General features: G+C 40.5%; 1 protein-coding gene across 1 annotated transcript in view; it reads right to left on the reverse strand.

Moving 5' to 3' along the window:
- Positions 1-14,220, reverse strand: part of LOC126565026 (uncharacterized) — a 42,115-nt gene that overhangs the window by 13,492 nt on the left and 14,403 nt on the right. The window contains exon 2 of the mRNA XM_050222166.1: positions 2,319-2,524. Within this exon, the coding sequence (XP_050078123.1) occupies positions 2,319-2,524 (206 nt within the window). The remainder of the gene's footprint in view (positions 1-2,318; positions 2,525-14,220) is intronic.

Raw genomic sequence — 14,220 nt, forward strand, 5'->3', positions numbered from 1 at the left:
TAGAGAACATGTTAGAACTGCTGAACTTAAAGATTCTTTAAGAATTATTGCCAAAACAACGGAAGCATCTACCACCGAGTAAACAGCACAGCAAAGTCCTCTCCGAAATACCTACAAAATCGAGTGGAAAACACTTCACTCTGAGACTATTTATTCATCCAAGGACGGACGGGTTTACCGTCTTTATCAACCAGACAACCGGATGAACGAGGTTTATATATTGCGTACAATAAAGAATCGAGCCCCAGCATGCCCCCCCCCCCCCCCCAAAAAAAAACACTACTAAACCATCATAAATCGACGAGATAATTTAGGGTCGGGTCTTATGAAGAGCTCGCTCGGTCTTAGATCTTCGCTTTAAATCTGCCAACAAGCTCATCTGGCAATGGAGATCTACACGGGCCAGCAGCATCCTTACTCGCCCTTTGCGCCATCCTTCTATCCTTCGTTGCACCTGCTGCAGAACCAATCTTTCATATCAGCCTAACCTTAGCGTCCCATTTTGGCTGAAGGTTGTACGCTCTGACCTGGCCTGGTGAAGCAATTCTTTTTTCTTGCACGAAATGTTGCAATTTTTAGCCTTGTTTCCCCTTGCCACAATGCCTTGTGTTTGTGCCGGTTGTAGTACAAAGTACCATGCGCCTCCATTAAACCCTTACCCTCCTACAGCGAATGTAAATAATTTGTCGCAAAAGCTTCGCAAACATCCACAATTCGAACGCGGTCGGAGTTTTTTTTTTTGCGAAGGAAAAAAAAAAACAATATTAGCGGACACAAACTGTGCTAACGCTAAAACATTCCAACGGCGTTGGTTCTGGCAAAGCTGATCGTGCACTTTTCCTCCGTACCCCGAACGTTGTTTGGACGTTATCACAGTTGTTTATTGACTGGAAAGCAACAAAAACAGACATTATTTGCGTCTTATCTTTGGTCCCCTCCAAAATGTGAGCGGGAAGTTTTGCGCTTGTTCGCGATGGGTTGTAGATTGGCCAGGAAGGGGAAAAAAAGAACGCCCGAAACATTCCATTTGACAGCTGGACACCATCTGGGGACAGGAAAAATAAAAGTTCGCTTCTATGGCTTCCACGTAATAAAACAAGCGTGCAGAACCATGAACACTCATTAAACAACTTTAAGAACGTTCGGTGGAAGAGCGTCACCAGGACGCATTTTATTGGTTCGGTATTGCATGTTTTCGTTGCGTTGATAAATAAAATACTTTCACGCTCATAACGCTGCCAGCTACGAAGATGCTTGCTGCCAGCTCAAGCTCAAGTGCTGACGTCGTGGTCGAAAGTGAAGCTGAAGAGAAAAAAAAAGATAATACAAACTTTCCGCTTTTGCTTTTCTCTGGCTGGAATGTTGGCGAAAGAACCGAACACTCAAACCATTATTCCCAATCAAGATGAATCGATCGAACCGGTACAGATTGGTTCGGTTGTCCGATCGTTATCCAGACAGCCCGCATGATGGATGATTATGACTGGGCGAACGAATGAAATGAAATTAGAAATACTGGTCCTTGTGCTCGTGCTTATCTTGAGGCTCGTTTTTTACCTCCACCCGGATGGATGGATTTGAATCGAATTTCGTCTTGTCAAGAGTGCATTAGAAATTCATGAGGGAATCATGAGGGCTCTTGGGCCGGCCTGGAGCCAAATCCAAGCTGGAAGTATTGTTTTTCAAATCAAGTTCGCTTTTGTGACGATGCTTGACGATTTCTTTTGAGCGATATTGAGGCTCGTTGAAAAAAACAGGAACGCAAACATACATATAAATATAAGAATAACTAGATTTTGTCTTCATTTTTACAAGAACTTCTTAAGCTCTTCAAGCATTAACAAAAACAAAAACAAAAGTGATATTTTCTTAAATGTTGCAAGAAGCTAACGTCCATCCTCGGGTCAGCGTTTTGCTGGTTCAACGCGTTCCGGGAACAATAACAATCTTCAAAGGCACGCATTCTTCGCTTCGAAGAAGCACATGCAAACTAATTACTTCCAACCGATTTGATATCCCGTGCTTCATTCCTTTGTTCGGGAGAGTTACGAAAGCTGGCTAAAGAACCTATAACTTTTTTTATTAACTTCTGGAAAGCGTTTAGCTTCTGGAAAGGAAACATCGCTCCAGTTGCATCAACAATAGAAATGCGAAAGTTTTTATTTTCCTGCTTTTTTCCAGCGGCATAAATAGTTTGAGTTTTTAGTTAAAACGTTTCCTGCTGTTAGGTTGCTTTGAATAGAGATTTCATTTGATGCTGAAATAATTGCACGATAGAAACAGTAAAGTGTGGAACATAGTGTAAAAACGATGCTCACCTCAACGTCAACGGCAGTGAACACTTTCATCGATGGTTTTTCTTGAGGCGTGTAGCGATAAAACTCACGCTTGCCTTTGTACCATTTGATTGAATACAGTCGCTCCTTGTCCTCCAGCTCGTAGTCACAGAATAGGTGGGCCGAGTCGCCTTTCCGTACGGCCGTTGGTACGGTGACGCGAACATTTCGTAAACCTACGGATATTTCTGCAAGAAAAGAACGATGAGAAAGTCTTAAGATTAGTTAAAGCAAATCACGCGCCTAGAGGTAGGCAATTTATAATTATTTTTCTTTAATCTTCATCTAGAAAATAATTTATCGTGTATGATGCTTTACAGTCTTCATTTATTGTCATTAATGTATTACTATTTTTAATCTCAATTGCGCGTACTGATTATGTCAGCTTGTCAGTATGCGATTATTTCCTTTTTCCTAGATTACCAATGAAACAATCGTAAATTGTAAGTCAGTATTTCATGTTTCAAAAAAACAATATGGCCAATGTGGTCTCTTAAGAAATTTTAATAAAAAAAATCCATGGAAAAGGCTTGCAGTATTAGTAGGCATTCTATAAACCATCAACTAAATAAATAACGAACGAATGTTCAACCTGTTATATTTAGTCTTCCTTTGCCTTTGAGATTTTCAATTGATTGATTAGATATTTTTGTTAAAACTGCTAATATAATAAAAATATCCATCGCTATTTTATTCTCCAATACATCAACGTAGCAAAGCGCATTTGAATACTTCACTTTCTGAAATTAATTCACTTGGAGCCACATTTCCTATGTTCAATCATTCATTTTTTGGTTGGTCACGTTTCCCGGCAGAAAGCTTCCTGGAGTTCTTCACCGGAGTTGCCATAATTCATTTAACTGTCGTGGTACCATTTCCCTTCGATCAGTTCGACAAAAACCACCTCCCCAAGAGGCCCTCTAAAAAAAAACCCATGACAACCCCTAAGGGCGTTTGTGCGCCCACTTCTCCATAATCTGACATGTGCCTCAACTCAACCGCTCCTAACCACCGGAAGCGCTGAAACATTTCCTTGACTGTTTCGGGTCCGATTGAATTACCCACGAATTTGGGCGAATCACCATCATAATCATCAGCGTTGCCAGTTCCCTGTTGCATTTATGGCTTTTATGGAATGGAAGAAGTGCATAACCGCGAACGAGCACACCAACGGATTCGGTTCGATTTCCCCATGCATAAAGAACATCGGTGCATTTGGAAGAAATGATAGCGAATGATGGACTCAAAGCTATGGTGGCTCAGTAGCTTAAACTCCATTGTGACAGTTACCGCTTAGTGCTATCCAAAGGTCCAGGAGTGTTCCAGAGCTTTCAGTTCATGCAAAGAAGATGAGGAAATGGAAAATGGCTGGATAGAAAGATGAAATGTAAGATTAATTGCAGCTCCGTACTGGGCTCCGAACAGGCTCCCCGTTCAAGGCTAGAGGACTCGCCAACGTCTCAAAGAAGAGGAAAGTTTTGCTGTTCCTTGAAGTAAGCATTTCCCTCGTGCATTCGCTTGTGTCCGTGCTGTGGGCAGTTTCTTTCATTCGTCTTCCCCAGCACACAAACACAGACACGCAAGTAGTGGTTCGGAATTTTAAAGAAGATAAATTGATTACAAAGTTTCAGTTCACTTTCCATGAACTTCGAGGTTGGCTTCTGTGTGTCAGTCCATTCTTTAATAGTGTCATTTAATGTAGAGCAGCACTGTGGGAAAGCCTTAGATGCACTCGAATGGGGGAACAGCACGTCTTTATTAAGTTACAGCAGCAGCAGCAATAGCAAAAGAAAAGTGCGTTATTCTTCCTTAACTTTATGAAAGAACCAAAAGGCAAAAGAAACCTCTCTGCCCCCTTGAACCCACCCCGGAGAAAAAGAATTAGGATAATCGCATTAGTTTCGCGCTAGTGTTCATAACAGCATCAGCGAACACAATAACAATTTGTATAAAGGTCGTCCCCTCGGTCGTCAGCCATTTTGTAATGAGTTTTAAAGTTAAAAGGGTACGATCCGCACGTACTCTGCACGTGAAATAGAATTCGTGTTTTTTTTTTCGCTTCTCCCCGTTTTACAGGCTGTAGCTTATGTCCAGATCGTATCACATTTCCCGCGATGATCCAAATAGGCTTTGTTACAGACGACGGCCTTCCAGGAATACACTTTTTGGACACAACATTTCGGCTGCAGCTGAAAGAAACAAGTGACATATAGCGCTGCGTTGTTGTTTGTTCGTGTTACCACGAATTGGACGACAGCTGGAGCTGGTCAGCAGCCCGCCCTAAAAGCCTACTGGAAGCCTTATTGCGCGATTCGGCGAAGGACACATGCATCCGTGCGACATTAGGCACATGGGCGAGGCTTTTTGGCCGAACGTAGCCGGTTACAAAAACCTGCTTCACAGCGTGGCCGCTTGCCGTGTAGAATTGTTGATTAGTTCATCCATCTTTTCAGCCCAACAACAGCGCCAGTTTCGGCCGCTGGACTAGTGCGCGCGAGCGTTGCACATCGGTGCAAGCATGCAAATGTGCAGTGGAAGTGATTTTGAGCGGTTTCACTGAAGCGTAATTGGAATGTGACTGAGGCCAGAAGCTGCATTTTCTCGCTCGCCAGCAAAGCGGGTGTGGCACGTATGGTTCACCGTATGGCTTTACCTCGGTACGAACAATTATTGTTGTTGAGGTGAAGAATTTATGCTTGCACGGTGCATACACATACACATCGCTGCGCTTAATGTTACTGGTAATGTCGTTTACGAAAACGGAATTTCCTTACCAATTGAAATGATTTAGTATTAAACGTGTTTTCGTATGAGGAAAGTTATGCTTAAAATAACAGCAAGCTGCATGCAGCTGTGAGGCTCAATTTTTCACTCCTCTGGATGTCTGAAGAAAATGTTAACAGCATGTCTATCTTCTTTAATGATATCCGTCTAGATTACAGTGCATAACGTAGTAACATGGACACATTGTCTTAAAGGAATATCACCGGACAAGATGGTCATACGTGAAATAATCAAATAAATTACTTACAAGTTTAATTTAAGAACCGCTTAACTCATTATAAGAGAATAAAATTTATTTATTTATTTATAATTAATTATGACGGTCCAGATAAGAGAATAAAAGATAAAACATAAAATTAAGGTATGCCTAAGCAAGGCACTATAGGAAATTTTGACAAAAAGTTGAAATTATGTGCAGAAAAAGCCAACCAGTAGTGGAGTAGTGGTGACCGTTTCGGTTCACCGTTCCGTTCCAATCCTCTTTTCAAAATAGTTCTTGAATCTTTACCCTCTCACCCCCACGGCCATGGACAAATTGAAATCGTTGAAATCCATTTGGAGTGGTGGAACAATTTCAAAGTTACGATTTCAGCTTTTTCTTCGTTAATTTGTGCATTTAAATACTGGTCTCAAAGCGATAAAATTTTTCAAACACTCAACCAAACCTAAAACATAAATTATGACGTTTCATGTGGTTCGCGGCTTTTAGAAGTAAATTAGAGAGTAAAAGTTCATAATAATAGCGGAAACAAATTAGCAACAGAATAAACCAGACATTGGTTTGTGGGAGCCATTGAACCTCGAAGCAATTTGAAAAACAATATCGAAGAATATCAAGTAAATCGATTCGTTAATTTTCATCACATTGCCCAAAATCATATTCTATTCTTACACTGCACACTGTATTACACGGCAGCTCTTACAACGTAACAATCGGAACAAAATGAATAAAGAAAACAAATAAAGCAACCGCCACCGTCACAACCACCACGAAACCACCGTTTTTCCCGAGGAGTTATGAAAAATGAGATTTCACCATCCGGGCGGAAATGAATCGAGATGAAATTGGTTTGAGCAATTCTTGCGTTGAATAAAATATCGTCTTCAACCTTTCTCGGGAACAACCAAGAGCACCGAGCGCAGGTAAGCTGGCGAAGGTTGTTGTCGGTAGAAGATAAAATTGGAAAACAATTTTCACCACCGATATGGAGGAGTTTTTTTATCTGCAGGCTTGAAGACTTTAGGAAGCTTTAGGAGTATTACACGAAAATATTACATTCATACTTTAAACTTTACTTTTTAAAATATTCGTTTAATTCTTCTCAAAGCGAAATGGCATTTTGTTCACTTTCTAGTGAAGAACAATTTTCTACTTTCTTTGATGTAAACTGTTGTGTCTAATTAAATACTCTTGCTTGTTCGACTGTTCGTATGCGACTGACTGTATTTCCTGCTTATAACCCAATACTCTTATTCTACTTATGACTACTTACGCACTACTCTTACACCTATACACTAATACTATTTACACACTACATTCTCCCCCTTAAACGAAGTTTCTATCCAATCTTTACACTTCTCCCCCTTAAACGAAGTTTACTTATTTTGGGTATTTAAAACGTGGTTGCCCTTCTAATCTTTTTGATCTTCGTACGGGTGGTGGACTCGACTCACTTCTTTTTCTTTTGTAAGACCATTTGTTTGATATAGGTATTCTATTTACTATAAACTTATCATGCATTGTTTTTCGTCTTAATTGATTTTTGTGTACTTTACGTATTATTCCATTAATGCTTATTAGGTACACGACTTCTCCTATTCGTTTTTTTACTACAGCTGGAATCCATCTCAGAATTTCTTTAAAATGATTCCTGTAATATACCTCTTCTTCTTCATGAAATGCATCTTCCACAGTTCTTTTCACAATATCTCTTGTTTGCTCCTTGCATTCATCGGTAATCTCTCTTTTGTGTGCTGCTGTAGGGTTAATTTTTGCGATAAGGGTATCAATATTCCATCTTGCACTAATTTCTCTATGTTTTCTTCTACCTTTGCCACAAGTGCGTACGGCACCGCATATGCCTTATGAAATATTGGAGTGTAGTTTGGTTTTAATATCAAATTTGCTTCGAAATCTTCGATCGTTTCTTTATGATTGCCATCAATCAAACTAGGAAATTTCTCTCTCATTTCATTATTCCAATTACTCTCTTCGATTTGGTTTAACTTAAACGTTTTTCTCCATTCCGGGAATAAGACATCTAAACCATCTCGCCCTAATAACGCACTTCCTTTATCTCCAGTTGGAATTATTACAATTTGCAATTTAACCGTTTTGTTTTTTCGTGTCGCATCCACTATCATTTTACCCAAAGGGATTAACCTTTGCCCTGACGCCGTTATGAAACGTAATTGTGTTGGTTCTAACTTCACACTTCTAAATTTATCGAGGTAAATGTCCTCTGGTAATACCGTATTACACGCTCCGCAATCAATCTCGAATACTACATCAATACCGTTAACGTTTAACACACACTCTTCTGGTTCACTTAACTTATTTTCGTTTGATATGTGTGCGAGCGGAACCTCTCTATCGTACGTTTTCAAACTTTGCACTCGCATGTTCTTATTTCTACACAACGACGACACATGCCCGATCTTCTTGCATGTAAAACACTGCCACAATCGTGCTGGACATGTTTGTGGATTGTGTAGTCTCCCACACCGGTAACACTTTCTCTCGATTGCGTGCACGTTGCTCTGCTTGTGTGGATGATAACTGCTCCCGACGTGGTTGTAGTGCTGCGCACCGACGCTACTTTTTGGCGCGTGCCTAATTGCCGCCATTTCTCTGGGCTGCACCTTTACCGCAAAAGTCTCGTTCTGCTCTTCCGCCGCTTCCCACGTTCTCGCGATGCTTTCGGCTTGCTCGAAAGTCAGGTCAGACTCTCTTAGTAGGCGCTTCCTCAACCCGTCGTCCCGTACACCAGCCACCAATTGATCACGCAACATTTCCGATAAAAACGATTGGAACTTGCATGTTTGTGCATTGGCCTTCAACTCCATAACGTACTCAGCAATGGAATGTTCTTTCTGCATGCAGTGACGGAAATTGTAACGCTCAGCCACCACATTCACTTTTTGCTCCAATTGTTCTTTAAGCTTTCTACACAGCTTTTCATAATTGCACAATTTCGGCTCCTCCGGTGATACCATCTTCGATATCAGACTGTATAGTGACGCTCCTCCTAGTGTTAACAGCATCACTGTCTTTTTCGACGCCTCTATTTCGTTCACTTGAAAGAAAATATCCATTCTTTCCAAGTATTCACGAATACTTTCACCCATGACGAAGGGTTCTATTTCACCAATTAAAGACATTTTTGGACTATTTTACTTCTGCTGACTATAGACTTTTGCACACGGACCGAATTATCCTCGTCGCCAACTGTTGTGTCTAATTAAATACTCTTGCTTGTTCGACTGTTCGTATGCGACTGACTGTATTTCCTGCTTATAACCCAATACTCTTATTCTACTTATGACTACTTACGCACTACTCTTACACCTATACACTAATACTATTTACACACTACATAAACGATCCTTATCGCGATGGAAAGTTAAGGAACAACCTTTTTTGTTTCCCATCCTCTAACAGGGAAAAAAAACCCCATCCCAAATATGCGGGTGCTTATCACATGCATGATGTTTTTTTTTTCATTCTTCTTCTGAACGGTGTAAATAGCAGATGAAAAGCTTCTCCCACGAAACCAGTTCCATTTCCCGGGCAACAAATTTGACGGAAAAGCTCAGATAAAACCTTACACACGGAGGCATATCAGCATATATGTGTGTGTGTGTGTGCGTGTCGTGCCCTTTTGCTGCGCTTTAAAAGGAAATATGGAAATGGAAGACATTCTTTGTGTCTGTTGACGGATGTTGTCGTGCGCGTTGTTGACCTAGCAATGGCAGACTCGTGGTTGACAAGGCGTTGCCAGTCGGAAAAAGTAAAGGTGGTTAAGAAGGGGAAAAAAAGGTAACACACCCTCCTAGTAACAGCGAATTTTCCCTTTCCATTTTCATCGGAACTGCGAGACGAGACATACCATACGGTGGTGTGTGAACTTGTGTGTACAAAGCATTACCAACAAGCAGAATGTGGCCGTGACAAAAGGGTAGCAAAAGGGGAGGTTGTTTCATCCCCGTCCATCATGCAGATGACTTGGCGCGACGATTCAAGTAGCTGGCAACGGGAAAACTCGTTATTCAGCCCACTTATGAGGTTCACCTGAAAAACGGGAACTTGCTTCTCACACCGAGTCGCTAGATTATCATTAACAACTTGTCGTCTTCGTTTGGCCTCTTGCAAAACGATCAGACCACAGCCACCACCACCTAACGCAGTGTAAGACACGTGGCAACATGATAAGCAGTTTCCATGTTGTCGTGGGGCGTGATCGAAACAAGGTTCGGTAAGATGGAGAACTCGAAGCGGGAAGGCTTTTCAATTCCATAAACACGTTCGATGGGGTAAAGCGAGACGATAAGAAGTGGCACACAAGCCCTTCAATTTAAAGGAGGCTCGTTTCATTGCCACGTGTGAGTGGGAATTGTTTGAGGCGTGCGTGCAAAGACGGTTTAAACTCCTTTCAATAATTAAACGGTGTGGAAAAACAATAGAAGCAGCGAATCGCTTTCTTTTACTTCGAAGAATAAGAATTCTGAAATTATTTTGAATGAGTTGTAAGGTATGTGCTAAGGATGTTCCTGCTCCCTTAAGATTCTGCTGATTCCGATATCGAATCTATTACATACAAAAAATGACAAGAACATACCCACCAGACACAGTAAAACAAATAAGCTAGTGAGTAAGGGTAACTGGGAAACTTGTAAAGGCGAGTTCCAGAATAAGTTATCGCCAATTCTTAAGACAATAACTTGCTTCAGATCCTAATTATTTATACATGGATTATTTGATGTTCTTTTCTTGTACTGTTTAGTTCGCAAACGTTTTCAACCGATAAATATTAGAGATCGTTTTGAACAAATGTGTAGAATGTATCAGAATTCTTCAAGCTTTGGAGCTTTGCCTCTTTGTTTCACAACGTCATTTAATGTGGAAATATTTGAATTATGATAAGAATGTATGTTAGGAATGTCGAAACTATCAACAAGAGTAAACTATTTGCCGTGCGGTTTTATAGTTGCCCAGAGCCATTTAATCGTCAAGTGTACATTGTTGCCTGCCATTCAACAGATGAAATACGATCGCAGAAGATGGTTATTCCAACCAACTGGATTAAAACAGTTTTACTAGTTGTACAACTCAAGTCTCTCTCTCTCTCTCTCTCTCTCTCTCTCTCTCCATTATTATTCGTTTTATTTATTACTGATGTAATCACAATCCTCCCACATGATTGTTTTCTTTGTTAAGCGGATGACTCTAAGATCTTTAAACCTTTAGCGTCTACTGCTGACTGTATGTCTCTTCAAAATTCTTCTGGTGCTTTTCTAATCAACTAGTGTTATGTCCTGAAAAGTGTAACGTCATGTCGTTTAGTCGCTCTCATACTCCAGTTAGAAATGTTTGTTCTTTCGATGGAATAATAATAAATCGAGTACAGTCTGTCAGAGATCTAGGTGTAACATTCGATAGCAGATTATCTTTCCTCGAGCATATTGAAACGATCGTGAAAAAGGCTCACAAATCTATCGGGTTAATAAAACGAAAGACACCTTGTACAATCGATTCAGTGTGCCTAAAAGTCCTGTATTGCTCACTGGTCAGACCTGTACTCAAATATTGTTTTGTTGTATGGTGTCCGGTTTCCAACTCATCGATCGACCGCAATGAAGGAATACAGTGATCATTTATGCGATATGCTGTAGGACTCATGTCGAGTAATACTTCTGAGCCTCTGCCGGAATATGAGCAAAGATGCCAGCTGTTAGGACTTGATACCTTAGCAAAACGACGCAGAGTATCCCAAATCATGTTTGTTGCTTCCCTTATGTCGAACGGTGTTGATGTTCCCAGTCTCGTATCAGCCCTACATTTTTACCTACGGCTTTCGGAGTTAATGATCCTCTTTTGCGTGTGGTACGTTATTCAATTATTTAATTTTTACAACCACTTGTTTGACCATCACCTTCCATTAGCCACCTTCCGATCCAGACTCCACGATAATATTTGAATTAACTTAATATTTGTAACTAGTTGTAAACTCTCTCTCTCTCCTTTTCTATCTCTCTCTCTCTCACTCTTTCTTTCTCTTTCTCCTTAGCTATCCCTAACACCCCCAAGACCCATATGGTGGGGGCGACAACGGCGCTCGTCTTCACACGGCAGGACCGAGGGACAAATCCCATCTGGACTTCGTGGTGAGGACTGACTATCCAACAAAGTGGAAGCAAAAAGTCTAGTTAGCCATTTGTGGCATCTATTCCATAGCAGCCTGGTAGGTAGTTTAGCAAAATAGAATGATAAGAAGATAAAATCGATACGTTATGCTGAATAAACCAGTACCTAAAGATTTTAATACGAGTAAAGTTCTCCAGAACAGAACAAATCGGAGTACCGCTCTAGTCTTCTTCGAGTCACTCCGTGTCGCTCCGAGTGTGACGACACTGGTTGTGAATAGGAAAAGATGCTCAAAATTATGGAAAAGTACCGTCCACTCTCTTAGTTCCCAGTAATAGCTTTGACTATGAATCAACTCAGCTCACACTTAGAAGCACTTTCATGATTCTTCATTCCACCACATTTGGGTCTGCAAAAGAGGTACAAAGGTCGATTACTTTTGAACAAGTTATATTTGCAGGATGTTTTTAATATAATTTCAATTTTTGTACGAGTTGTTTCATCGAATTCCTGGATGTCCTCTCATGTTCGTCAATGAGCTTCAGTAAGTACATTACTTGGAACAATCGAGCCGTATAGCGTACTAGTCAATTATTGATTAAAATTAGTTCCCAGGCAGTTACGAAAGCTGTGCACTACATCAAAATTCGAATAAATATACATACAAAGTCTAAAAGCTCTTTCCCAACCTACTCCCAAAAACTACATTGGAAAGTAATCCTCTTAAAAAGCTGTGCCCCACCCAAGTTCGTTAAACACACTATCGAACGTGACGTTCGGGGTACATTTAAGTCGTGGCTGGCCTGAGGGACATTTTGATCTTCCCTCGATTTTGCCCTTGAACTCACACACTCTCTTGCCAATTCACATCCCTCACACATACAGCCGCAGACACTTACTTACAAGTGAAGCTTACTGTAAAAAATTTTCGTTTCCTTTCGATCGGGACAAAATGGTGACGGCGCCGGTGAAGTGATGCCGTTCCTTACGGGTAAAAGTTGATAAATTCAATTTAAATTCATAGAACTCGTAAAATTGTAAAAATCACTTGACTCGCTGAAAAACGAACTTCATAACTCAACGGCACCATTCTTGGGGCAACATTCTGCGATCGAGAACGTTTTTCGTAGGAAAATGAAGTTTCCTATGGAAATGAATCTGTTGTGAGCTTCGGAAGGATCCAGTTTCAACGTAAGTTTAGGTTGGAAAACTGGATGAGTTTTTTTCCCCATGTGTACTCTGCATTTTGTTATTCTTGTGTAGGCACACACAGAGATTGAAGACTCTTATGAGCGAACTCATAAACGTTGATGCAATTTTGCCTCAAGGATGTTTAATGTTGAAACCTGTTTAATGGTGAAAGTAAAGCGGTGGGTTTCTGGGTGCTGCAGAATTAAAATGCCTGCAGATTGTATACCCCACTTTGTGGAATGTTTCACACGCTTACGGAAGAACTCTTTTATCAGACTTTAAAGTTCTTCTTTGGGCCAAATGATGATAGTCAAAATGACCTCACTACGTGGTATTCTAAGTCAAGCAATACGGTCAGGCAGTTCTTACGAAAAAAAAACATCAATAAATGATAATATTTAATGAAGATTTCACCAGTCATGATTGAAATCGTAAGTAACAATAAAACGAAACCATCTTAATAAAGAAAAATAAAGGACGCAACTTAATCTGCTTAGAATAAACAAACTCTACCATAGTATTGAGTCAAACAATTTAAATAAATTTGAACCGAAAGTGTAGAGAATAGATAGAATCTATTAAAAAAATTCAAGATAAAATAGCTTGTTTATCTAAAAAATTTAAATTTATTAACATTTATCCAACCATTCACAATCCTCAGAAATCCTGACAAAAATGATTGAAAAAACCAACGAGCTATTTTCAACTATCGTCAGAAAATCGATCAGCAAACAAGCTCTGCTAATAGATACAGAACAATGTTTTAATTAAACCAATCAAGTGATAAATACCGATTATTAGTAGCGTAATAAATGATTTTCGATCCATTGCTTCCGGGGTGGACACAAACCGGTTCCCGCTGCCGTCATCACGCTCAAGTCGAATGAAATAATCAACGTCGAATGGGACTCCCCATCGTTCTGCACCCATGCTCCCCCTTAAATAGAACCGATCTTGTTCTTTACTCGTGAATTCAACCACCTAACTACCCTAAGTCAACATGGAATGGCACAGCGAAAGAACACAATTTAACGACTGACACTATTTTTCCAACCGACCGTGTGACAAAAGAAACATCGATGAAAGGACATTTCGCCCAGACGAAAGCAAGAGAAGCGGGAAGCCACACATACACACACCATCATCGAAAAGGACTCTCCAGAAGTCATCGACAGGAACCAAAAGAGGTTGGTCTTTAGTGGAAAATGAATGAAATAGCTACGAAGGAATGAGAAGCAGACCGAACAAAAAAAAAGAACCAAAATGGCCACGAATTTTTCCATCATCTAACTCTCGAGAACAACGGACCAAAAAATAAATCCACACACACACACAGGCAGAGAAAAGGATGGTTGGTTATTTGGGACGATCGTGAAGAGCAACCAGGAGTAACGAGCATCGTGGTGAATGAGCAACTAAGACACACAAACACAAAAAATCAAACCCCAGTGCTAGTCGCCGGTGACCACCGGAAGGATGGCTTCCGGGAAATGGTCACCGACTGGTGGTCAGAATCAACAAGGAGATAATTGATTGTGTGGCCAA

Source organism: Anopheles maculipalpis, chromosome 3RL (assembly GCF_943734695.1).
Source record: "Anopheles maculipalpis chromosome 3RL, idAnoMacuDA_375_x, whole genome shotgun sequence".
Lineage (NCBI taxonomy): Eukaryota > Metazoa > Arthropoda > Insecta > Diptera > Culicidae > Anopheles > Anopheles maculipalpis.